This window comes from Moschus berezovskii, chromosome 1 (assembly GCF_049115385.1).
Source record: "Moschus berezovskii isolate FMDL1 chromosome 1, NW_MosBer_1.0, whole genome shotgun sequence".
Lineage (NCBI taxonomy): Eukaryota > Metazoa > Chordata > Mammalia > Artiodactyla > Moschidae > Moschus > Moschus berezovskii.
The window spans coordinates 91,826,164-91,852,994 of NC_142460.1; the positions used below are offsets into that span (position 1 = coordinate 91,826,164).

At 38.8% G+C, this 26,831-nt stretch overlaps 2 protein-coding genes across 4 annotated transcripts in view; one reads left to right on the forward strand and one right to left on the reverse strand.

Annotated features, from left to right (window-relative positions):
* Nucleotides 1-23,173, forward strand: part of DRC9 (dynein regulatory complex subunit 9) — a 45,343-nt gene extending 22,170 nt beyond the window's left edge. For both annotated transcript variants that reach the window (XM_055399553.2, XM_055399711.2), the window contains 6 exons: nt 2,408-2,489; nt 8,985-9,146; nt 10,495-10,569; nt 18,765-18,896; nt 19,888-19,989; nt 22,675-23,173. In XM_055399553.2, the coding sequence (XP_055255528.2) occupies nt 2,408-2,489; nt 8,985-9,146; nt 10,495-10,569; nt 18,765-18,896; nt 19,888-19,989; nt 22,675-22,806 (685 nt within the window). In that variant the 3' untranslated portion in view covers nt 22,807-23,173. The remainder of the gene's footprint in view (nt 1-2,407; nt 2,490-8,984; nt 9,147-10,494; nt 10,570-18,764; nt 18,897-19,887; nt 19,990-22,674) is intronic.
* The window catches only part of LRCH3 (leucine rich repeats and calponin homology domain containing 3), a 102,521-nt gene continuing 98,852 nt past the window's right edge, over nt 23,163-26,831 (reverse strand). For both annotated transcript variants that reach the window (XM_055399332.2, XM_055399002.2), the window contains one exon: nt 23,163-26,828. In XM_055399332.2, the coding sequence (XP_055255307.1) occupies nt 26,694-26,828 (135 nt within the window). In that variant the 3' untranslated portion in view covers nt 23,163-26,693. The remainder of the gene's footprint in view (nt 26,829-26,831) is intronic.

Here is a 26,831-nt window from a genome sequence, read left to right on the forward strand (position 1 = left end):
CTTTTGGTTGGAGCATTTAATCCATTTACATTTAAGGTCATTATTGATATATATGTTCCTATTGCCATTTTCTAATTGTTTGGGGTTGATTTTGTAGATCTTTTTTCTTCTGTTGTATTTCTTGACTACATAAGTCCCTTTAACATTGGTTGTAAAGCTGGTTTGATGGTACTGAATTCTCTAAACTTTTGCTTGCCGGAAAAGCTTTTTATTTCTCCATCAATTTTGAATGAGATCCTTGCCAGGTACAGTAATCTTGGTTGTAGATTTTTCCCTTTCAGTACTTTAAATATATCCTGCAATTCCCTTCTGGCCTGCAGAGTTTCTGCTGAAAGATCGGCTGTTAAGCATATGGGGTTTTCCTTGTATGTTACATCTTGCTTCTCCCTTGCTGCTTTTATTTATTTTTTATTTATTTATTTTTGGTTTCATAGTGGACATCCTTGCTGCTTTTAATATTCTTTGTGTTTAGTGTTTGTTAGTTGGATTAGTATGTGTCTTGGCTTGTTTCTCCTTGGGTTTATCCTGTATGGGACTCTTTGTGCCTCTTGGACTTGATTGACTATTTCTTTTTCCATGTTGGGGAAGTTTTCAACTATAATCTCTTCAAAAATTTTCTCATAACCTTTCTTTTTCTCTTCTTCTTCTGAGACCCCTATAATTCGAATGTTGGTGCATTTGATACAGTCCCAGAGGTCTCTGAGACTGTCATCAGCTCTTTTCATTCATTTTACTTTATGCTGCTCTTCAGAAGTTATTTCCACCATTTTATCTTCCAGCTCACTCATTCATGCTTCTGCTTCAGATATTCTGCTATTGATTCCTTTTAGGGTATTTTTAATTTCAGTAATTGTGTTGTTTGTCTCTGTATATTTATTCTTTAATTCTTCTAGGTCTTTGTTAATTGATTCTTGCATTTTCTCCATTTTGTTTTCAAGGCTTTTGATCATTTTTACTATCATTATTCTGAATTCTTTTTCAAGTAGTTTGCCTATTTCCTCTTCATTTATTTGGACTTCGTGTTTCTAGTTTGTTCCTTCATTTGTGCAGTATTTCTCTGCCTTTTCATTATTTTTTTTCTAAGTTATTGTGTTTGAGGTCTCCTTTTCCCAGGCTTCAAGGAAAGTTGAATTCTTTCCTTGAAAAAGGTTGAATTTTTTCTTCCTTTTGGTTTCTGCCCTCCTAAGGTTGGTCCAGTGGTTTGTGTGAGCTTCCTGTAGGGTGAGAGTTGTGCTGAGGTTTTGTTTGTTTGTTTGTTTTTCCTCTGATGGGCAAGGCTGAGTGAGGTGGTAATCCTGTTTGCTGATGATTGGGTTTGTATTTTTGTTTTGTTTGTTGTTTAGATGAGGTATCCTGCACAGGGTGCTACTGGTGGTTGGGTGATGCCGGGTCTTGTATTCAAGTGGTTTCTTTTTCGTGAGTTGTCACTATTTGATACTTCCTAGGGTTAGTTCTGCAAGGAGATCCAACCAGTCCATTCTGGAGGAGATCAATCCTGGGTGTTCACTGGAAGGACTGATGCTAATACTGAAACTCCAATACTTTGGCCACCTCATGAGATGAGTTGACTCACTGGAAAAGACTCTGATGCTGGGAGGGATTGGGGGTGGGAGGAGAAGGGGATGACAGAGAATGAGATGGCTGGATGGCATCACCAACTCTATGGACATGAGTTTGAGTGAACTCCGGGAGTTGGTGATGGACAGGGAGGCCTGGTGTGCTGTGATTCATGGGGTTGCAAAGAGTCAGACACGACTGAGCGACTGAACTGAACTGAGGGTTAGTTCTCTGATAGACTGGGGTCTTGGAGTCAGTGGTCCCACTCCAAAGGCTCAGGGCTTGATCACTTGACAAATCCGCCCTCCTGAGCCCAGCATGGAACATGGGGTTCTTCCTTGCTTCAAGGTTCTGAGCCAGAACCTGGTGGGGGTATGGACAGCAGCCTCTGGACTGACCAGCCCCTCAGCAAACTCCAGCACTTTCTGGTGTTAGGAAAGGTGTCCCCGGGTCCTGTCACCCCTGTGCACTGAAGCCAATCTATTGACACCTGGGAGGAGGTGAGAAACTTGCATTGGAAGCTTCAGCAATCAGCATTTGAGAAACTCCTCTCCATTTTAGCACCATCTCCAGGACGCAGAGCTGAGAGACAGTGCAAACTGCAGCATGGTGAGAGAGCAGAGGGAGAGCAAAATCACAGTCTTTTTAAAAATGCTATTGAAATTTTGCTCCATGGACCAGCACCATTAGCATCACCTGGGAACTTGGTACAGATGCAAATTCCACTGAATGAGTTGATAGAATATTGGATAGAGCCTAGGAATCTGTTTTTTAGCCTCCAGGTGAACCTATGCACACTGAATTTTGAGAAACACTTCTCTAAAATACAAATTATCCTTATTTTCCCTAGGGAGGAAAATGGAAGAAAGAAGATAAAATCTCTTCAAAAACAGCTGCTTAATGTCAAAAAAGAAAGGCAAGCTGAAGTACAGGTAAGAATTATCTGGACAATGCCAAAAGTTACTGAGTTATAACAGCTAAGTAGAAATCATCTTTTTCAAGCAAAAAAAGAAGTTATCTATAAGAAATTATTGTTTTCCCTGGGTTGCCTTTAATATTTATATTAAAAATAAAAGGAGAGCAGATATTTGGTGGAATGCACAAACATGTCCAGAATCGAACTTTGAGAGACTAACCCTCTGGAGCTCTTAGTCTGTTCTTACCCCTCCCAACCAATCCAACAATATCACCCACTCCTTCCTTCCAGGAGACCTTGTCTCAGGCAGTTTTTTGTAGGCCAAGGTCCCAGATCGGAGATTATAGTCCTAGGTAGTACCTTAAGCACATCACATACTCCTTACAAGGCTTCTCTGGTGGCCCAGATGGTAAAGAATCTGCCTGCAATGCAGGAGACCTGGTTTCAGTCCCTGGGTTGTGAAGATCCACTGGAGGAGGGCATGGCAACCCACTCCAGTATTCTTGCCTGGAGAATCCCCATGGACAGAGAAGCCTGGTGGGCTACAGTCCATGGGGTCACAAAGGGTCAGACACAACTGAGTGACTAAGCACAACACAAATACTCCTTACACCTGATGGTTAGGGTTAATAATGTCATTTGTATTATATTTCAACTACAGAGAGGATTTATTGAGCTTTTCTGGTCGTTAGGGCCTTACCTTATGTCTAATTTACCTGTATAAGAAAATGCACTGCAAGTTTTAAGCAAATGCTTACAAAATTGTGTTTGAGCAGTTAGAAATTAGTACCATGACTATTAAAATTAAGAAAGTTATGAAGTATGGCCTGATACATCAGCTTTTCATTGCCTACCTATTTGGACAAGCTTATACTTTGGATGTGGGTATCTTCCTTATTTCCTACAAAGAAGTTAGAAGAATATTAAGAAAATATATTTGGAAGAATTGTCTAAAGAAGGTCACTAGCCTTTCTATTGAGATATTATCTTTAGGTCTTCTGACTTGCTTAGCATCCTCTCTTATTTTCTGTTATCAGTTTTAAAGTATCTTTGTTATCGATTTTTACTTCATTATCCCTATTAACCCTCCGATTATAGCTTACGTTCTTTGAAAACCATTTTTGCACCACCGTCACCTCCAAAAACTTTATAAAAACTGGTGTACACTTAGGCTTTCTCTCTAATGAATAGACGTTTTTCAGAAGTTTCTTAACTTTTTTTCCCCTCAAAAACTCTACCATTATTTAAAGTTCCTCTTGTATTCCTTGAGTATTAAAAAAAAAAAGATATTTATATTAATGTCCTTTTAAGACTCCAAACCAATTAGTATCAAAAGAGACCTCAGCTTTGGCCTCAGCCAATCAAGTCCCCTATGCTACTATCACAACCCCTTTTTTCTCTTTCTTTATATTATATTTTGACAATATAATTTTTCCAACAAGTAACACTTGCTTGTGAAACTTACCTTCTTGGATTGAAGTCTCAGCTGTTACATTCAGGCATAGTAAAACTAAAGTAGAATATCACTCAGATATTTTGATCATCAGAAAAGGAGTGAAACCAGGACTAGAAGACTGAAGGCAAACCTTGAACAAAAAACAACTGGCAAGATGAAATCAAGTAAAATCTCTAGAGTTACTGAAGAACCAGTGGTCAAGTCAAGGTTGGAAAACAAGAAGACAGGAAGTACATGGATACAGGAGACTTGTGGGTCAGAAAATGATGTCAGCAATTAAGGTGGCAGGCTTGAGTGTATGAAAGCATGTGTGGAGATCACTGGAATGCGAGGGAATAATTGAATTATGAAGCTGTCCAAGGGACTCTCAAGAGTCTTCTCCACCACCACGGTTAAAAGCATCAATTCTTCCGCTTTCAGCTTTCTTTATAGTCCAACTCTCACATCCACACATGACTACTAGAAAAACCATGGCTTTGACTAGACAGACCTTTCTTGGCAAAGTAATGTCTCTACTTTTTAATATGCTGGGGTGGTTGGTCATAGCTTTTCTTCCAAGGATCAAGCATCTTTTACTTTCATGGCTGCAGTCACCATCTGCAGTGATTTTGGAGCCCCCCAAAATAAAATCTGTCACTGTTTCCATTGTTTCCCCATCTATTTACCATGAACTGATGGGACCAGATACCATGATCTTACTTTTCTGAAAGTTGAGTTTTAAGCCAGCTTTTTCACTCTCCTCTTCCACTTTAATCACAAGGCTTTTTAGTGCTTCTTCGCTTTCTGCCATAAGGGTGGTGTTATCTGCATATCTGAGGTTATTGATATTTCTCATGGCGATCTTGATTCCAGCTTGTGCTTCATCCAGCCCGGTGTTTCTCATGATGTACTCGGCATATAAGTTAAATAAGCAGGGTGACAATATACAGCCTTGATGTACTCCTTTTCCTATTTGGAACCAGTCTATTATTCCATGTCCAGTTCTAACTGTTGCTTCCTGACGTGCATACAGATTTCTCAAGAGGCAGGTCGGGTGGTCTGGTATTCCCATCTTTTTCAGAATTTTCCACAGTTTGTTGTGATCCACACAGTCAAAGGCTTTGGCATAGTCAATAAAGCAGAAACAGATATTTTTCTGGAACTTGCTTGCTTTGTTGATGATCCAACGGATGTTGGCAATTTGATCTCTGGTTCCTCTGCCTTTTATCAATCCAGCTTGAACATCTGGAATTTGACAGTTCACTTGCTGTTGAAGCCTGGCTTGTAGAATTTTGAACATTACTTTACTAGCGTATGAGATTAGTGCAACTGTGCAGTAGTTTGAACATTCTTTGGCATTGCCTTTCTTTGGGATTGGAATGAAAACTGACCTTTTCCAGTCCTGTGGCCACTGCTGAGTGTTCCAAATTTGCTGGCATATTGAGTGCAGCACTTTCACAGCATCATCTTTGAGGATTTGAAATAGCTCAACTGGAATTCCATCACCTCCGCTAGCTTTGTTGGAGTGATGCTTCCTAAGGCCCACTTGACTTTGCATTCCAGGATGCCTGGCTCTAGGTGAGTGATCACACCATCGTGATTATCTGGGTCGTGAAGATCTTTTTTGTACATTTCTTCTGTGTATTCTTGCCACCCTTAATATCTTCTGCTTCTGTTAGGTCCATACCATTTCTGTCCTTTTTTGAGCCCATCTTTGCATGAAATGTTCCGTTGGTATCTCTAATTTTCTTGAAGAGATCTCTAGTCTTTCCCATTCTATTGTTTTCCTTTATTTCTTTGCACCAATCACTGAAGAAAGTTTTCTTATCTCTTCTTGCTATTCTTTGAAACTCTGCATTCAAATGGGTATATGTTTCCTTTTCTCTTGCGCCTTTCACCTCTTCTTTTCACAGCTATTTGTAAGGCTTCCTCAGACAGCCTTTTTGCCTTTTTGCATTTCTCTTTCTTGGGGATGGTCTTGATCTCTGTCTCCCATACAATGTCATGAACCTCCGTCCATAGTTCTTCAGGCACTCTGTCTCAGATCTAATCCCTTGAATCTATTGCTCACTTCCACTGTATAATTGTAAGGGATTTGATTTAGGTCTAGTGGTTTTTCCCTGCTTTCTTCAATTTAAGTCTGAATTTGGCAATAAGGAGTTCATGATCTGAGCCACAGTCAACTCCCTGTCTTGTTTTTGCTGACTGTATAGATCTTCTCCATTTTTGGCTGCAAAGAATGTAATCAGTCTGACTTTGGTGTTGACCACCTGGTGATGTCCTTGTGTAGAGTCTTCTCCTGTGTTGTTGGAAGAAGGTGTTTGCTATGACCAGTGCATTCTCTTGGCAAAACTTTATTAGCTTTTGCCCTGCTTCATTCTGTACTCCAAGGCCAAATTTGCCTGTTCTTCCAGGTACTTCTTGACTTCCTGCTTTTGCAGTCCAGTCCCTCATAATGAAAAGGACATCTTTTTTGGGTGTTACTTCTAGATGATCTTGTAGATCTTCATAGAAGACAGATCAACTTCAGCTTCTTCAGCATTACTGGTCAAGGCATCAACTTGGATTACTGTGATATTGAATGGTTTGCCTTGGAAATGAACAGAGATCATTCTGTCATTTCTGAGATTGCATCCAAGTACTGCATTTCAGATTCTTTTTTATTTTTAATATGATGGCTACTCCATTTCTTCTAAGGGATTGTTGCCCACAGTAGTAGATGTAATGATCGTCTGAGTTAAATTCACCCATTCCAGTCTGTTTTAGTTCACTAATTCCTATAATGTTGATGTTTACAGCATTGGACTTTACTTCCATCACCAGTCACATCCACAACTGGGTGTTGTTTTTGCTTTGCTCTGTCTCTTCACTCTTTATGGAATTATTTCTCCACTGATCTCCAGTAGTATATTGGGCACCTAAAAACCTGGGGAGTTCATCATTCATTGTCCTATCTTTTTGCATTTTCATCCTGTTCTCGGGGTTCTTAAGGCAAGAATACTGAAGTGGTTTGCCATTCCCTTTTCCAGTGGACTGTGTTTTGTCAGAACTCTACACCATGAACCGTCCATCTTGGGTGACTCAAAAGAGTTTCAAATTCTTCTAGCTTATGGAAGATATATCTCTATATTTACTAGTGTATCTATCTATCTATATTTTCAGTTGTCCATCATTCAAAATTTAAGGAAAATGAGAATTCCGAGGCCCAATGGGGAAATAACTCCTTTTTGGAATCCTGTTCTGAGAGTATCTTTCTAGTGCTATATGCCTTAGTGGCAGCTCCAGCATTGGAAAACAGTATGGCGATCCCTCAAAAAATTAAGAATAGAACTACCATATGATTCAGCTGTTCTTCTTCTGGGTATTTATCCAAAGAACATGAAGACACTAATTCAGAAAGGTATATGTACCCCTGTGTTCATTGCAGCGTTGTTCAGAACAGCCAAGATAAGGGAACAACCTATATTCACATTGACAGACAAATGGATAATGAAGGTGTAGTACACGTTTCAGTTCAGTTCAGTTCAGTTCAGTTGCTTAGTCATGTCCGACTCTTTGCAGCCCCATGAATCACAGCACGCCAGGCATCCCTATCCATCACCAACCCCCGGAGTTCACTCAAACTCATGTCCATTGAGTCAGTGATGCTATCCAGCCATCTCATTCTCTGTTGTCCCCTTCTCCTCCCGCCCCCAATCCTTCCCAGCATCAGAGTCTTTTCCAGTGAGTCAACTCATTGCATGAGGTGGCCAAAGTATTGGAGTTTCAGTTTTAGCATCAGTCCTTCCAATGAACACCCAGGACTGATCTCTTTTAGAATGGACTGGTTGGATCTCCTTTCAGACCAAGGGACTCTCAAGAGTCTTCTCCAACACCACAGTTCAAAAGCATCAATTCTTCGGCATCAGCTTTCTTCACAGTCCAACTCTCACATCCATACATGACCACTGGAAAAACCATAGCCTTGACTAGATGGACTTTTGTTGGCAAAGTAATGTCTCTGCTTTTTAATATACTATCTAGGTTGGTCATAACTTTCCTTCCAAGGAGTAAGCGTCTTTTAATTTCATGGCTGCAATCAGCATCCGCAGTGATTTTGGAGCCCCCCAAAATAAAGTCTGACACTGTTTCCACTGTTTCCCCATCTATTTCCCATGAAGTGATGGGACCAGATACAACAGTATATAGAAAATGGATACTTCCTAATTATACAAAGATGGAATCTTGCTATTTTTTATAATATGGATGGACATTGAGATTATCATGCAAAGTGAAATAAGTCAGACAAAGATAAATACTGTATAATTTCACTCGTATGTGGAATCTAAAACAAACAAACAAAAATAGATGAACAAACCAAACAAAAACAAGCATGTAGAACAGAGCAGTCGGTATCAGAAGGGGAAAGGGTTGGGGGTAAGAAATGGATAAAGCAGGGTGGAGTGGGGTCAACTGTATGGTGACGGATGGAAGCTAAATTTTTGGTGGTGAGCACATTGTAATGTATACAGAAATTGAAATATTGATATAATGTTGCACACATGAAGCTTACGTAATGTTATAAACCAATGTTAATACAATTAAAAAAAGAAAACAAGTTGCCAAGCACTTTGTAACCTGGGAAGAATTTTCAAACACATTGTCAATTAATCCTTATAATTACTTGCTAAGATATTTCAGGCAGGGTGGATATTAATGTTTCTATTTTAAAGAAGGTGAGACTTGGAGAGTTTAACTGAGGTGTCCTAATTCACACAATTGCTGGGGCTTGGGTGGGAAGTTAGGTCTTTTGATCATTTAGTCCAGTGCTCTTTCCACTAAAATGAAATAGTAATGGGAAATCTGTGTGGATACCCAAATAATGTGCCTAGGGAAGAATCTCACAATCTTAGAACTACTTGTTTTTAATTTTCATTTATACTATCCATGATTATTGGGTAAATTTCTCCTAGTGTGATAGTAGAAAAACAGATCCAGTTCCTTATTGATACATAAGTACAAAAGCTTAAGCTGCTGACTGAGCTGAATGGAGGTAGAATGCATTTTAATTTAGAAATCTGGTCTTAACCTCTACAGAATCGGAATGAATATATTGCTCACCTCAAGGACCAGTTGCAAGAGATGAAGGCAAAAACCAACATGGAGAATCGCTATATGAAGAGAAACACAGAACTGCAGATTTCCCAGACTCAGAAAAAATGTAGCAAAACAGAAGAGCTCTTGCTGGAAGAGATTGAGGTGATCACTGTTAATTAGGAATGAATCTAGTGCCTGGCTTTCAAACTGTCGCTCCCGATATCTCAGCCGACAAAGGAGGTGCGAGAGGGAGACTTCCCTGATCTTTGTTCTCTCTCTCCAGCAACCCTAACATTTGAAGTTAAGACCAAAAAAGGATGAAGACTTGCTATTTTACAAGCAGAGATTCTGATGGGGTATAACCTACATCTCCTGATTTTTTGTAAGGACTTTGAAATTGGTTGCACTTTTTTCTATTGGTCACTTTATCCTTATTTTATGAAGCCACTTGCCATTTCTTCTGGTAATTACAGGGAGAGGGCAAAACAAGATACTCAGTAACTGTTGGTTTTTGCTGCTACTTTTCTTACCCAACCAGTATTTTTCATCCCGCCATTAAGAAATACAAAATTTAGAGAGCTGAACTCCATGCACACCTAAATTTATATTAATAGATATGAAAAGTCACAGTGAAAAGTATCAGTAGAAAGAAACAAGGGTAGACCATCATTTTAGAGGAGAAAGGCTATATTCCCCCCTGCATGGAACACATTCAGTTCATTCAGCGCAGTGTTGAAGAAATTTTGCGCTTAAGTCATAGAAGTAACCTACTTCAAATAACATATATTTACATTGAGAAAACTCAAAACTTATTTCCAGATTTCTTTAAGTCATACCCTCTCTTAAAGACATTTAATTTAATTAAAATTTTAAAATCTTTTTATATATCTCAGTACCAAACTTGTCTTATTCTAACTTAGAACTACAGATTTTCATTTCCAAATTACAGATAAATAGTAACATGTTGTATACTTCCTGGAAACTTTTTCTAAAAATAATCATTTGTGGAGGAGGCTAAATGGCTAAAAGAACAAGATGCTGGCGAGAAGGAGCAAACATTAGTCAAGCATGTCATCTGCATGCAGTAGGAGGACTCCTGTCTTTGAGTCCCCTGCTTATCGGAAAGCTTATTTCCCAAGTGTGGCTTAAGACTATGACAGCAAACATTTTTTTTGCACTCTGGAATATCCTTTTGTAGGCCTGAGAACCTTGTGCCCTTGAAGCACTGTTTCTCTCTTTATATGGACACCACTTTCCAGGCAACAGGATTATGGCCTTCTTGCTCTGGGCTGTTGCCTGTGCCTAGCACAGTGCCAGACATGACTCAGATGTCTTGTGAACATGAATTGAATTCAGGGAAACTGAATTGCTGCTCTGGAGGAATACTGTGGAATTCTTAGGATCCCAGATGGTAGAGAAAACTTGTACTACTGTCACAGCTATACCCCTAATCTTGAGAATTCACTTCCATCTGTTGGGAAGAATTCTGATGTTGGTTTGTTATTCACAGAAACTACGGCTGAAAACTGAAGAAGAGAACCGGATTCATGCAGAGATTGAAATATTCCTTAGAAAGGAGCAGCAGGTGGGTCCCCAAACCTTTCTTATCCTCTGAAGTGTTTGTTTCCCACTTATAAAATACCAAGGACAGCAAAACAATTTTTTTTAAGGAAAGAAAAACTGACCGTAATCGTACCAGCCTAATAAAAGAGCTATATAGCCCATGTTTTCTGTATAAGTTATCCATCTGGATAAATGTTTTATAAAGCTGTAATTTGTGTACAGGTAAAATTTTGCCCTTTACCTTTATCATTTAGTATTATATAAGGCACTGTTTTCTTGTTCTTATATTGCCTCATAGTCATAATTTTAAATTTCTTGATTTTTTTAAAATATAAAAATAACATTCTACAAAAAAAAAAAAAATAACATTCTTAGTTGCGTGAAGATTTTTAAAAAATTGCCAGTTGTTTTTTCACCCATTTTTTTCATTTTATTATAATCTCCTTGTAAAATACTTTTAAATGGTTTTATAATGTTCCACAGAGTAGTTATTCTATAATTTATTTGTTACTCTCTGTTCTGGACATTTAGGTTATTTCCAAAGTTTCATTATTGTAAACAATGCAGTAATGAAAGGTTGACCCAAATTACTGTTTTCTTCATTGCAATTATTTGCTAAAAGTAAATCTCAAGTATGAGATTATTATTTGAGAGACTGGTATTTTGTGACTTTTGATAAATATTGCTAGTAGTCTCTGTTTTACACTGACATCAGCAATGGATACAGGTACTAATTTGAAGGTATCCTCAACAAAACTAACTGCTTTAGATTTTTTTTTTAAAGTCTGCTAGTTTAATGAGTTGTTTTGTTTTGCACTTTTGTTTTGCTTACTAATGGAATTGACCATTTTTTTCCACATATTTATTTACTCACTTTATTTCTTATTGTGTGGATTATGAAATTATTCATATAATTATACAAATTATGTGGTTGAAATGGTTTGAATTAGTATTTCCAATACTAGTAACAAAACAAGCTGAATGGAAGGAATCTTTCAAAATATCTCTGTTGGCTGAATAAGGAAAAAAATTTCCAACTTAGTCATGATATAGCCTACCTTTGAGAAAGCTGATGAAGTTTTAGTAAATAATTCCAAATTTGTGGTTAAAGAAAATGATTTCTAGATGCGGTCTCTCAGGGATTTACTGAAGAACGTAACAGTAGGCTATTAGAACCTGTACCCCTGCAGATTCAGGATTACGAATCATGTCACCTACCTCAAATGTTAGATATGGAGCAAATATTTGATCACAGTCAGATGAGCTGATGGATAAATGGATGTTGGATGGATAAAGTCAGTGTTACCCATATCTTCAGCCTAATAACATAAGCAATACATAGATACTTTTTAATGAAAAATTTGAAACAATGCAGAAATATATAGATTTTTAAAAGCGAAAGCTCTCTTAATTACTCTCCTTTTCAAGTATTTCTTCCATATCTTTTTCTTTTCATGTATGTTCTTGTGTATATACCTAAATGTTTACTTGTTTTTAGTATTTATTTATATTTGTTTTTGACATAAATTGGATCATAGTATATATATTTTTCCAGACCCAGTTTTTTAAAAAATTTGCATTGTCTTTAATTTTTTCTAAAGCAGTATACTTGTATAATATGCCAAAGAGGGGAAATACCAAGGTTTAGGAAACCATCTTTCTCTCAGTGGACATGCCTCTAAGTGCATGGTATATGGAAAGGCTATTCATTTTTTATATTGTTCTAGATTCCTTATGTCCCCTCATATTAGTTTTTAATGGTTTTTGAGTTGGTTCATTTGGATTTTCTAGGTGGAAAATCTTGCAATTGTTGTCCAGTTGCTAAGTCGTATCTGACTGCAACCCCATGGACTGCAGCATGCCAGACTTTCTTTCCTGTCCTTCACCATCTCCCTAAGTTTGCTCAAACTCATATCCTTTGAGTCAATGATGCCATCCAACCATCTCATCCTCTGTCACCCCCTTCTCCCATTGACTGTAAATAATAGCAGTTTCCTATTTTCCCTCTCATTATTTATATATCTGTTTCCATTTTGTGGCTTATTGTATACATAGAATGGCAAGTGTAATGTTTAGTACTATTACTAAAGTAATAATGTGGCACTGTTGGTTTTAATGGTGTTTCAGTCAATATTACATATGAATTCATTCATAGTAATGATGAGTTTATCATGTGCAAGTTAGGGTTCCTTGGGAAAAAATAGAACCCTGAAACTTGAATGGGAATTCCTGGTATGTAATTTACATTCTTGAACCCCCAAGTCACCGTAAGCCTCTCCTGTTGGTGGAAGTAGCCTGCCCTCCTCTGTCTGAGGAGATTAGTCTTATTTTCCCTGAAAACCCTGTGATGATAACTTCATCTGAGGCAGATGCCTTGAAAAGGGATGCTATCTCTCAAGAGGTAGTGCAATCACCCCTTTTGTCCGTGGTTCCATCACTAGAGTCAAATCTCAGCGGGTTCCGGGCTCATAGATAACCCAGATGACTATAACTTAGAAGGACATAACTTACATTCTAAAAGAATTATAAGACTTTACTGATATATATTGGCATAAGCCCAGGAGACAGGTATGAGAATGGATTCTAAGGTTGTTGGGCCAAGGAAGGTAGAATAGAACACTGGATTGGGTCAAGTTCATTGATGTGGACCTGTTTACTAGAGATTCTGGATTTAATGTGTTAGCTTGTGCAGCTGGAGGTGACTCTTAACAGTTTACTTGATTGGTTAACTAAAACCTGGACTCATTTAATGAAGTGGAGATGTCAGTGCTTCTTTGCTATAATGGAGGAGAGAATTCAAAAGACTTAGGGAGATAGGAATACAATGTGAATTTATCATGTGTGGCCTAACACCGACTCAAAAACCCACCTCTAACAAGTTTCTGTGAGACACTCCTTCCTAGAAGGCAGTCCTTCACTAATGCATTCAGTTCAGTTCAGTTCAGTTGCTCAGTCGTATCCGACTCTTTGCAACCCATGGACCGCAGAATGCCAGGCCTCCCTATCCATCACCAACTCCTGGAGTTTACCCAAACTCATGTCCATTGAGTCGGTAATGCCATCCAACCATCTCATCCTCTGTCATCCCCTTCTCCTCCTGCCTTCAATCTTTCCCAGCATCAGGGTATTTTCAAGTAAGTCAGCTCTTCGCATCAGGTGACCAAAGTATTGGAGTTTCAGCTTCAACATCAGTCCTTCCAATGAACACCCAGGACTGATCTCCTTTAGGATGGACTGATTGGATCTCCTTGCTATCCAAGGGACTCTCAAGAGTCTTCTCCAACACCACAGTTCAAAAGCATCAATTCTTCTGCACTCAGCTTTTTTTATAGTCCAACTCTTACATCATACATGACCACTGGAAAACTATAGCCTTGACTAGACGGACCTTGGTTGGCAAAGTAATGTCTCTGCTTTTTAATATACTGTCTAGATTGGTCATAAATTTTCTTCCAAGGAGTAAGCGTCTTTTAATTTCAGATGCTGTCACCATCTGCAGTGATTTTGGAGCCCCCAAAAATAAAGTCTGACACTGTTTCCCCATCTATTTCCCATGAAGTGATGAGGCCGGATGCCATGATCTTAGTTTTCTAAATGTTGAGCTTTAAGCCAACTTTTTCACTCTCCTCTTTCACTTTCATCAAGAGGCTCTTTCGTTCTTCTTCTCTTTCTGCCAAAAGGGTGGTGTCATCTGCATATCTGAGGTTATTGATATTTCTCCTGGCAATCTTGATTCCAGCTTGTGCTTCATCCAGCCCAGTGTTTCTCATGATGTACTCTGCATATAAGTTAAATAAGCAGGGTGACAATATGCAGCCTTGATGTACTCCTTTCCCAATTCAGAACCAGTGTGTTGTTCCATGTCCAGTTCTAACTGTTGCTTCCTGACGTGCATACAGATTTCTCAAGAGGCAGGTTAGGTGGTCTGGTATTCCCATCTCTTTCAGAATTTTCCACAGTTTGTTGTGATCCACACAGTCTAAGTCTTTGGCATAGCCAATAAAGCAGAAATAGATATTTTTCTGGAACTTGCTTGCTTTTTCGATTATCCAGTGGATGTTTGCAATTGATCTCTGGTTCCTCTGACTTTTCTAAAACCAGTTTGAACATCTGGAAGTTCATGGTCCACATATTGCTGAAGCCTGACTTGGAGAGTTTTGAGCATTACTTTACTAGTGTGTGAGATGAATTAAATTGTGTGGTAGTTTGAACATTCTTTGGCATTGCCTTTCTTTGGGATTGGAATGAAAACTGATGTTTTCCAGTCCTGTGGCCACTGCTGAGTCTTTCAAATTTGTTGGCATATTGAGTGCAGCACGTTCACAGCATCATCTTTGAGGATTTGAAATAGCTCAACTGGAATTCTATCACCTCCACTAGTTTTGTTTGTAGTGATGCTTCCTAAGGCCCACTTGACTGCATTTCAGGGTGCCTGGCTCTAGGTGAGTGATCACACCATCATGATTATCTGGGTCGTGAAGATCTTTTTTGTACATTTCTTCTGTGTATTCTTGCCACCCCTTCTTAATATCTTCTGCTTTTGTTAGGTCCATACCATTTCTGTCCTTTTTTGAGCCCATCTTTGCATGAAATGTTCCCTTGATATCTCTGATTTTCTTGAAGAGATCTCTAGTCTTTTTCACTCTATTGTTTTCCTCTATTTCTTTGCATTGATCACTGAGGAAAGCTTTCTTATCTCTCCTTGCTGTTCTTTAGAACTCTGCATTCAAATGGGTATATCTTTCGTTTTCTCCTTTGCTTTTCACTTCTCTTCTCAGCTATTTGTAAGGCCTCCTCAGACAGCCATTTTGCTTTTTTGCATTTCTTTTTCTTAGGGATGGTCTTGATCCCTGTCTCTGGTACAATGTCATGAACCTCTGTCCATAGTTCATCAGGCAGTCTATCAGATCTAGTCCCTTAAATCTATTTCCCACTTCCATTGTATAATCGTAAGGGGTTTGATTTAGGTCATACCTGAATGGTCTAGTGGTTTCCCCCACTTTCTTCAATTTAAGTCTGAATTTGGCAATAAGGAGTTCATGATCTGAGCCACAGTCAGCTCCCTCTCTTGTTTTTGCTGACTGTATAGACCTTCTCCATCTTTGGCTGCAAAGAATATAATCAGTCTGATTTCGGTGTTGGTCATATGGTGATGTCCATGTGTAGAGTCTTCTCTTGTTTTGTTGGAAGAGGGTGTTTGCTATGACCAGTGCGTTCTTTTGGCAAAACTCTGTTAGTCTTGACCTGTTTCATTCCGTGCTCCAAGGCCAAATTTGCCTGTTACTCCTCTGTTTCTTGAATTCCTACTTTTGCATTCCAGTCCCTCATAATGAAAAGGACATCTTTTTTGGGTTTAGTTCTAAAAGGTCTTGTAGGTCTTCAGAGAACCATTCAACTTCAGCTTCTTAGTTAGGAGAATACCTGAATCCTTGAAAAGCCCTGTGATTGCGTTCTTATGTAGGCCAGGTAAGACCAGGGGTGATACCACTCCTGATTTCAGTGGAGTTGATAGGATCATGGAGTGCCAGAGGACATGTGGCTGCACTTAACTACAGGGAGGTACTGGGATAAAGCATTATCTATACAACAGAGAAAAAGTCCAAATCTAGTAGCCAAAAACTTGATTTGAGTCACCACAATGAAGAGCCATGGCCTGTCACCCAGTTTCCAAACTAAGTAAATTCACAGGCCCAGAGCCCCTTGATTGAGGGCAGCAGGTCTCCCTGAAGGTGAACTCAGTAGCAACTGTTCGCTTGTACAAGTAATGCAAGTGAATCTTCCTCTAACCCTTACCCAAGGGACCTACTTATTAGAGTGACTATGCACTGGAAAAAAGAAAATACCCAGACCTTTTGAGGTTACTAAACACTGGCTCTGAATTGATGCTAATTCCTGGGGATTCAAGACAACACTGTGGACCCTTCTCAAAATGGGTGATTATGATGGTTCGGTGATAGGTGGAGACTTAAGTCTGATTTACTCTGGGCTCACTTTTCTATGGATCCACCCTGTGGTTATTTCCCACAGTTACTGAACATATGGTTGGAGTAAAACATAGTTAGTAACAGAATTTTCACCTTGGCTCCTGATTCTTGGAGTGAGGGCCATTATGATAGGAAGGGCCTAGAAGAAACCTCTGGGACTTCCCATCCTTACCAAGATAGTGAACATAAGCAGTACTCTAGTCTCAGTGTAACTGCTGAAATTAATGCCAACATCAAAGGCTTTGAAGTAGAGGTAGTGACATTGATCACATTCCCATTCAAGTCAGCTGTTTGGCCTGTGTGGTTGAATGATCTTGGACAGTGACTGTGGACTAATGTTAATATAATCAAATGGTGACTCCAATTGCAGATACTGTTCTGATGTCATATCTTTACTGGAGAAAATCTTGAATGGCAGCTATTAACTTGACTAAACTCCCTGTCTCCAAACTCATTTGGAAAAAACTGCAGAAACAGTTTACTTTTACCTGGCTGGGCCAGCAGTACACACTCACAGTCACATCAGGGCTGTGTCATTTCTGCTTCGTCTGCCACATTATGGTCTGCGGAGATTATTGGCTGCTTTGACTTTCCACAAGACACCCTAGTAGTTTACTGCGTTATGCTGATTGTATCTGATGAACAGAAGAAGCAAGGATTTTAGATGACTTAGTGAGACACGTGAATTAGAAGGTGGGAGACAGACTAGTTTCAATACTAATTCTGTATCATTATCGTTCAGTTAGGGGACAGAAACCACATTGGTAATTTGAGCAGGGAACATATTAAAAAAGAATCACTAACTGCTGATAAGGGATTGGCTAAAAAGGAGGGATACAAGGGAACTCTAGGGCTGGAGGACAGTGTCCAAGGGAGGAATAAACAGATATTCGCTTTGTTGCCTGGGTCAGAGCTGGTTTACAGCTCGTGGGGTAAAGCTGGCAAGCAGGGAACTGTAGACTGTTTGGCAAGCAAGACTGTCAGTTGTGTTAGTAAAACTTGGTGAACAAGTGCCATCGAGTATGTCACATCCATGACACCATCAGGTGTGCCCAGAACCAAAGGAGGAAGCACAGGGGAACCAAGGAGAGAAGCTCTTCTGTCATGTCCCTCTGGCACCCTCTGCTGACAAAGCTGAATATTGTGCCAGTTTGCAGAAAGAAGCGTTTGCTGCAATCATCCAGTTTTACAAAGCTGGTCAGGAAGGGTGATTTGGAATTGAGAGGCAATAAATTGATAACTGACACAAATGGAAATTTTATGACATTTGGGCTGTAGGTTTATGGTAGGTAAACCTTATCAAGTTAATAAAGTTTCCTTTTAGTCAAATCTTGCTAAGTTTTTTTTTTCTTCTTATTCAGAAATGAAGATTGAGTTTTATGAGATGGATTTTTTTTTAATCCATTGAGAAGATATGATTTCTTTTAATGTGTTAATAAGTTAAAATATATTAATAGACTTGTTGATGTTGAGTCATCTTTAAATTTTGGGGATAAATCTACTCTGTTCATAATTTATGATTCTTTTACTAGACTGTTAGAATTGTAGATTTTTATTTTGTATTTATGTATTCCATAAATGAGATTATTCTATAGATTCATTTTTGGTGCTTCTTTGTTGTACTGTGATCAGTTATGCTAGCTAAATAGAAATAGAACAAAATAGATTATTACCTGTTCCTTGAAACTGGTAAAATTCAGTCATAAACAGTCTGGTTGGGTAAAGGAGAGATGTTTGGCTCCCTTTTCTGTTTTTTAAATGATTATTGATGCCTTTAATTAGAAAAACTCTTTTTGAGTCATTTTTGGTAACTTATGTCTTCCTGGAAATAATCCATTTCATTAAAACATTCATTTTGAATTTATTAGTACAAAGATAGGCACTGTAGTCTCTTACAATTTAAATTTTATTTCTGAACTTATCTTTTCCATCCTTTATTTTAAAAAGTTTGTGTCTTCTCTGTTTCTTGCTAAGACTTGTCAAAGGTTTGATCACATTTTAATGTTTTATTTCTTTTCCAAATAGAAGCTTCAGCACCCCTGAAGTTTTCCCTCCCGCCCCATTCCCAATCAATAAGCCAACAATCCCTCCCCTGCAAAGTAACCATTATTCTGACTTCTTTCCCTATATATCAGTCATGCTTTTTCTTGAACCTCATATACATTATTTCATACAATATATACTGTTTCATGTCTGGCCACATTTTAATGTTTGTTTTTTTTCTTCCAAATAGAAGCTTGAGGAGAAGCTAGAGTTCTGGATGGAGAAGTTTGATAAGGACACAGAAATGAAACAGAATGAACTAAATGCCCTCAAATCTGCTAAGGCCAGTGACTTGGCACACCTTCAAGATCTTGCAAAGACGGTAAGGAAGGGGGAGTCTCAATAGCATTAAGGCAGAGCACGGAGGAGTGGGTGGGAGCTAGGCTGCAGTAGCTGGGGTACAATTTTTGGTCACGAAGTGGAGGTGTGCCTGTCAACCACTGGGATTCTTTTCCGCTGATGATGATGTCCTCATTGATGGGACAATAACAGCAACAGCCAACACTTGATAGGGCTTAATCTGGCCTGGGCACTTTTCTAGTATTTTACTTTTAAGTTGTTCAAGTCATGCCCAACTCTTTGTGACCCCATGGACTATACAGTTCATGGAATTCTCCAGGCCAGAATACTGGAGTGGGTAACCTTTCCCTTCTCCAGGGGATCTTCCCAACCCAGGGATCAAACCCAGGTTTACATACATAACTTATTTTAATGCTATCCAAAACCCCTTGAGCTAGAGACTATTTTAATTTCTACTTTAAGATCTCTGAAGATAATTTATAAATGATTTATAAAAACCTTCTGATTATGGTTTCATCATTGAATAAGTGTCAGTCAGTTCAGTCAGTTCAGAATAAGTATAGAATTTCTCAAATTTCTTTTCAAGGATGGTTATTTGTAGGTGTGCCTTCTATTAGTTTTTTATTATTTTGATGTCATTAGCCACATATCAAGTTAGTATTTCATTTTTATTAGAAGACTTTAAAGCAAATTTATTCAAGCTGAAAAAATTCGGGGGACAATTATAAAGCTAACGTGAATACTGACAATATAGGAATCAAGTAAATTTTTTTTTGAAGGGTTTAATTTGGTATGATTCATTTTAAAGTTTTTAATTAAAAATGTAGGGCTGGGGAGTTCTCTGGTGGTCTAGTAGTTAGAATTCTGGGCTTTCACTGCCTTGACCCTAGGTTCAGTCCCTGGTGGAAGAACTGAGATCCTGCAAGCGATGTGGCATGAACAAAAGCAGCAGGTCTGGGTGGGCCACAGCTTGGCTGGGTCCTGTAACACATGATTAATGTCTGCTTTTACAGATAAGGGAATATGAACAAGTCATCATTGAAGATCGTATAGAAAAGGAGAAGACCCGGAAGAAGAGAGAACAGGATGACTTGGAATTAAGGAGCATCATAAAGGTAAAAAACCATACTTTGCATCTTGGGGCCTTTTCAATTCTGTAATTGGCCAAACCCTGAGGAATGCAAAGCACCTCTTGTTTATTATCAAACACAGAACAAATCTGTGAGGAAGCATGACTTAATCATTGGAATTTGTCATAGTCCGCGGTGCAGGGAGAAAGTTAAGAGGATATGCCCCCCAGTTTTTAACCTGGGAAAGAAGAGGTGGTTAAAAGTGGAAGCAAAGCCTAGAACTTGTGCCCACAGGTCAAACTTTTAAATACTATTTCTAATCAACAGAGCTCTTAAAATAATTTTTTAATATCTCACTGCTTCTTAAGATCCTATTTATGTTAGCCCAGACTATCTGCTAGCTTTTCTCAAAAAAGGTGAAAGGGTAAGTAGTAGTTCAGAAACAAACGTTTTATATGAACTTGTATTTATTAGTGATGATGAAACTGGCAAGTCAGATTTTGGGAAATATTTTCAAGCAAATATAACATCAGCTGCACTGAAAGTGTACTGTTGAGGACTGCCCTTCTCTCTGAAAGAGTATCTGCTGAGACCCTGTGGTGTGCAAGCTGTGGTTTGGGATGTATATTAGGGGGTGAATTAAGGAAGTAAGCTTTAAAGTGTAATACATTCAGGACCAGGTATTTAAACCAAAACTTGAGCTTTGCATTAGGAGAGAGTAAGATGTATAGTTCAGTTCAGTCGCTCAGTCATGACTGACTCTTTGCGACCCCATGAATCACAGCACGCCAGGCCTCCCTGTCCATCACCAACTCCTGGAGTTCACTCAAACTCATGTCCATAGAGTCGGTGATGCCATCCAGCCATCTCATTCTCTGTCGTCCCTTCTCCTCCCACCCCCGATCCTTCCCAGCATCAGAGTCTTTTCCAGTGAGTCAACTCTTCGCATGAGATGTATAGTTAGCAAGTGTTTATTGAGCTTCTATGGTGTTTTCTATTTGTTGAGTTTCTCGATTTAGAGCAAAACCTTAGCTGAAGACCATTTTTGTTTTCATTAGTGGATTTGTTCCGTCTTTGGGATTTAGTCTGATTTTAAAGCAGCCCAGACTGTATTCAGAACAGTTGTATCTAATGACCACGATATTGAAGAGAGCTAACTAAATCCTTTTTGAAGGTGAGTTTTGATCCTTAAACATCTATTTCTGCCTTATTGACTATGCCAAAGCCTTTGACTGTGTGGATCACAACAAACTGGAAAATTCTGAAAGAGATGGGAATACCAGACCGCCTGACCTGCCTCTTGAGAAATCAGTATGCAGGTCAAGAAGCAACAGTTAGAACTGGACATGGAACAACAGACTGGTTCCAAATAGGAAAAGGAATACGTCAAGGTTGTATATTGTCACCCTGCTTATTTAACTTATATGCAGAGTACATCATGAGAAGCGCTGGGCTGAAGGAAGCACAAGCTGGAATCAAGATTGCTGGGAGAAATATCAATAACCTCAGATATGCAGATGACACCACCCTTATGGCAGAACGTGAAGAAGAACTAAAGAGTCTCTTGATGAAAGTAAAAGAGGAGAGTGAAAGAGTTGGTTTAAAGCTCAACATTCAGAAAACTAAGATCATGGCATCTGTTCCCATCACTTCATGGCAAATAGATGGGGAAACAGTGGAAACAGTGTCAGACTTTATTTTTCTGGGCTCCAAAATCACTTCAGATGGTGATTACACCCATGAAATTAAAAAACGCTTACTGCTTGGCAGGAAAGTTATGACCAACCTAGACAGCATATTAAAAAGCAGAGACATTACTTTGCCAACAAAGGTCCACCTAGTTAAGGCTATGGTTTTTCCAGTAGTCATGTATGGATGTGAGAGTTGGACCATAAAGAAAGCTGAGTGCCAAAGAATTGATGCTTTTGAACTGTGGTGCTGGAGAAGACTCTTGAGAGTCCCTTGGACTGCAAGGAGATCCAACCAGTCCATTCTAAAGGAGATCAGTACTGGGTGTTCATTGGAAGGACTGATGTTGAAGCTGAAACTCCAATACTTTGGCTACCTGATGCGAAGAGCTGACTTACTGGAAAAGACCCTGATGCTGGGAAAAATTGAGGGCAGCAGAAGGGGATGACAGAGGATGAGATGATTGGATGGCATCACCGACTCAGTGGACATGGGTTTGGGTGAACTCCGGGAGTTCAACTCCAGGAGTTGGTGATGGACAGGGAGGCCTGGCGTGCTGCGGTTCATGGAGTCGCAGAGTCGGACATGACTGAGCGACTGAACTGAACCAATCATTAGAGACTGAAATGCACCAGGAAACCTACTGAATCATCCATAGTTTAGTTTATCTGCACATTTTTGACTGAGTTACCTATGGTTCAGGTAACTAGCATCCCTTTTGGAGCAAATGGTTTTTAGATTTGGGGAACTTGAATGTTCATAAAGAGCAGCAGTACAAGGTAATCAGGTTTCTACATGCAAAGGAAAGTCAGGTCTAATCAGATTCCTTTTATTTTTACTCCTTGAGAACTTTAGAGTGTAGGACTTCAAGCTGCAGAACAGACTAGCACTGCTCTAAAGCATGCTTGGCCATTTCTGTGCCTCAGAGACCATCTTCACAGAAGTTAGTTTATGAAAAAACAATCCCCTTACGTAGAAAAAAAAAAAATGCAGCTTGTCAGGCATACTACAAAGTATACTCACTTCTCTGTTCTCTTTCAGCTCCAGGCCTGGTGGCGAGGAACCGTGGTGCGGAGAGAAATTGGTGGTTTCAAAATGCCTAAGGACAAAGATGAGAGCAAGGATGTAAAAGGAAAAGGCAAAGAGAAGGATAAGAGGAGAGGCAAGAAGTGACCAAGTTATCTTTTCTGTTGGTGCTCTGGAGATGGGAAGGAGGACCTGAAGGGAGTAAGAAATATCTTTCCCCCTCACAGATTAACTCATCTATGGGTTGTTTCTTATTTGGATACTCCTAGGTGAGGCTTGGTTACACGAGGTCACTTTGCCTGCTATACTAGTTTTCAAACCCTGAATTAGGATTATACTGTGATTTAGGGCTTCTTCATAACTTGAAAAAAAAAAAACCCTCCCCCAAAAAAACTTCTGGGCAGAAGTATTTCTAGAAGTCTTGTGAAGATCCCTTTTGCTCTTGCTCACCAAAAAAAAAACAAACACATAATCTTAGTTATAGTGATGCGTTAAAACGTCAGTAATTCCTGTAACGTCTCTGACTATTCAATTTGCCTATTGTGAAAAATGATACTCAGTAGTAAAAGCAAAAGTGAGGTGTTCAGTAGGAACTACAAGGTGACATTTATCAAGTGTTTAGCATAATACATACACAGTAGTTTTAATAAATGTTGTTGCTTGCTTTTTAAATTTATTATCACTTTACTGTTTTTTTTTTTTATGGGGAATGTCACATAAGAATATGTATCTTATTATAAGCTGTTTCAGCTCCTTTTCTGGGAAATAGGTAGGGATATAAATGATAAATGGAAGATAGAAATGAGATGTCAGGATATACAGCCCATACATAGGAAAGACAGGAGATATAGGTCAGTGGGGAGATGAGTTTGGAGATATTTTTGATAAATGAGATACTAGGGCTGCTTTGCTTATTACTCAGTGACTGTCATCTTATGGGGTATTAAGACTGAAAAAGGTAACGCATGTGAAAATCCTAACCTGTGCCTGGCACAACAAGCTTAGTCATGTTCTTTTAAAAGTACATGAGCCCACTCATGGGGTCACTCTTGGCTCGATTAATCAGAACTGTCTTGGAACATTAAGACAATTACAGAGCAGTTGGAAATTTCTGAGAAAAGCTTTCCAGATATGTAATACTTCAAAATTAAGCCATATCTAACTCCAAATATAAGATAATACTTGTACCTACACTTTCTTAAAAAAGTACATTTTTGATCTCAAGGGGCTATTACGAGTTTCTAACAATGTTCCATCAGAGAATTTACCTTTTTATTTTCCAAGGAAACCATGTTTTAGATATGAACATTTTCACATCAGCCTTTATTTCATCTATTGAAGTGTTGTTGTCTTTTATTTTAATGTCAATATGTAAAGTGGCATACAGGCAATTTAAAATAACATACATGATACTGACATATTTATTCTTAGAACTTATGCATTATTATTTACACACATACAAATATAGGACAGTGTTTTACAAATTTTTTTACTAATTACATGTTTATAACATTTTCAGAAATAAAATGAAATCTGCTATAAACCATCTTATTGTGATATGTATATAGTTTCTAAATATCCATGTTTTCCTTCATTTCTATAACCATTTAAGCGCTTAGTTTTAAAAAATTCATCATACTCATCAGCATAGTCATCTATCATTAGTCATCGCTGGACTGTTACCAAGTAGAGAAATCAGACTCCTTGATTAGCTGTAAAGCTATATTCTCAAAAGCTATTGAGGAACGTGGCCTACAGCTACTAAGTGTCCTACTCTATTCTAGTCAAATACAGAGGCCCCTCCTCCCATGAGTTGTTTTCAGAGAAAATTGTTTGGAGTGCTAAGCAAGTATGAGGTTGAAAGCCCAGAAACCTACTGGCTTAAAATCTCCACAGCTGACAGGGGCCCTGCTGGGCGGGAACTCGGCCTCTTCTTCATTCACTCTTCAGTGTTGGGATGCCCGCTGCTTTAGTAGGAAACTCATAAATGGTCAGGTGGATGTGTTACAAAGTCATCTTCAGCTTATGTTAGAGTCTAGCAAGGCTAAATGTTAAATTTTCTTTCCAGCTTAAAAAAAAGAAAAAAGGTATATACAAAATACTGAGTACAAAAATCTTCCAACATGACTTGTTTTGCATCTTGACATAGAAAAGACATTTAATATATATTTTTCTTTCATTATTAACCAAAACTGTACACAAATATTTTCTAACAATTCAAACAAATTTGAATTAGTTTGATAAAACATATGAATAAGATTTCATGCTAAAATATAAAATTTGAAATAAATTAAAAATTCCAATTATTCCCATGGGAAAATTAGTCACAAATGTTCCAAATGTTGCATTGTGTATGTTGATTGGGATTATTCCTTGCATAATATGTGACAAATAATGGCCTTTGCTGAGTTTCATTTCAAATTGTTCTCTATAATCTGGAGATTATACTGAGGTTTAACACTGACTAGAAGTAAAAATAATTAAATTCTAAAAAAGCTGTATGATTGGTGGGTCTATTTGGAACTGTAAATATAATGGGGTCTGGCTCTAAGCACTTAAAATACATTTTACTTTTGTAAAGACCCTGAAGGATTGAGCTTTGAGCTCAGATGTTTTGTATTATATAAGGTTAAACCTGTGATGACAATGAGAAAACATTACTTTGACCAGATACACAACATGACTTTATCCAAAGTTATTTTTAGATGCTGTTACATGATAAAAAAGAGAGGACATTATGCTTAAATACATGCACTGGTAAAGAAACTCCAGAACAATTAACAACAGGAAAAACCTAGATAACTAGTATCTTCACTTACTCTATTTACTCGGTTTACAAAGGCAGTGAATACCAGAGGATATCACTGACAACTAAAAGGGGCTCAAAATATGGGGAGAAAAAGACCCAAGTGGCTTAGATTTGAATAAAGGTTTTGTGTTTTCTGAGCCTTGGGTCCTTTTTCTGCACTCACAGTTTAGTAAATAAGGCACTGGTGGGGGAGCTAGATGAAAAGATAGCAGCTGTTTTAAAATGCTACAAGTGCTTTAATTCAGCTACGGAAACTGGCCGTTAGCTGAAAGAAATTTGGCTTTTTCTTTATCTTCATAATTATCTGTTAGTTGGGGAGCTGGAAGTGAATCTGCCGTGTGTGACTGGAAGATGTTCGCAGATCCAGGTATCCTGGGAGCAGCTTGGGGGGAGGGGAGAAGGGGTGCTCAGAGAAGTCAATACACAGGACGCAGAGTGCCACGTGCTACCAGCCTGAAGATCTGGAACCTGTGTGTAGAGTGCGTGATTAGAATAACAGTGGGATGATATATGGATCCAACCTCTAAATGGTGCTGGGGGAGACCTAGGACACTGGCCTTAAATACCACAGTGTTTGTTTCATTGGTTCACTATGAAAAATCTGGAGTGTTTACATTTTTTTTGACAGAACAGTTCAGGTATAATACAGCTTTTCATCTTAAATGTGGCAGAGAAACACAGTGGAGTCATCACTCCCTCAAATTATACAAATATCTAGTCTGGAACACCTGGAGTGGTTGTTGAAATGCAGATACCCAGGCTCACTGGAGACCCACTGAATGGGAATTTATATTTTAACAAATTCTCCAGGAGATTCTAATGAACAACCACGTTTAGAAACTTGTGGATTCCAGAGGGCTTGGAAACAGGTAAAAATAAAAGCATGTCTGTGCCTTCCAGAGAGCCAAATACCTTCCGAGAAATCAGTCTTCAGTATATAAAAGAGCCCACTCTAGAAAAGCACAGCCAGGCTGGGCGTCAGTGTTGGGTTCTCAGTAATGAAGTTTCATTTGTGAAAACCAACCATGTCTTCATAAACACTTCAATACATGTGGCTATAACCTCCCCTAAAATGGAGAAATGAAGCAAAATATTCCTGTCAGGAATCATGGAAACAGTCCCTTTTAAGAACACGTAAGCGCTTTGTTAAGCAGACGGCGGGCAGCAGCAGTCACGCTGTCCTGTTCCATTTTGGCCAGGCCAATGCCCAAGCTGCTGGGAGTCCTTACACAGCAGATAACGGGTGCTGCTGCTGCTGCTGCTGCTTGGGTGGGGCAAGTTCCAGGAGAGCCTGTACCGTCACGGCAACCTGGCTCAAACCTTTCTCTTCTAAAATGTGGAGAGGCAAACATAATTGCTCCTG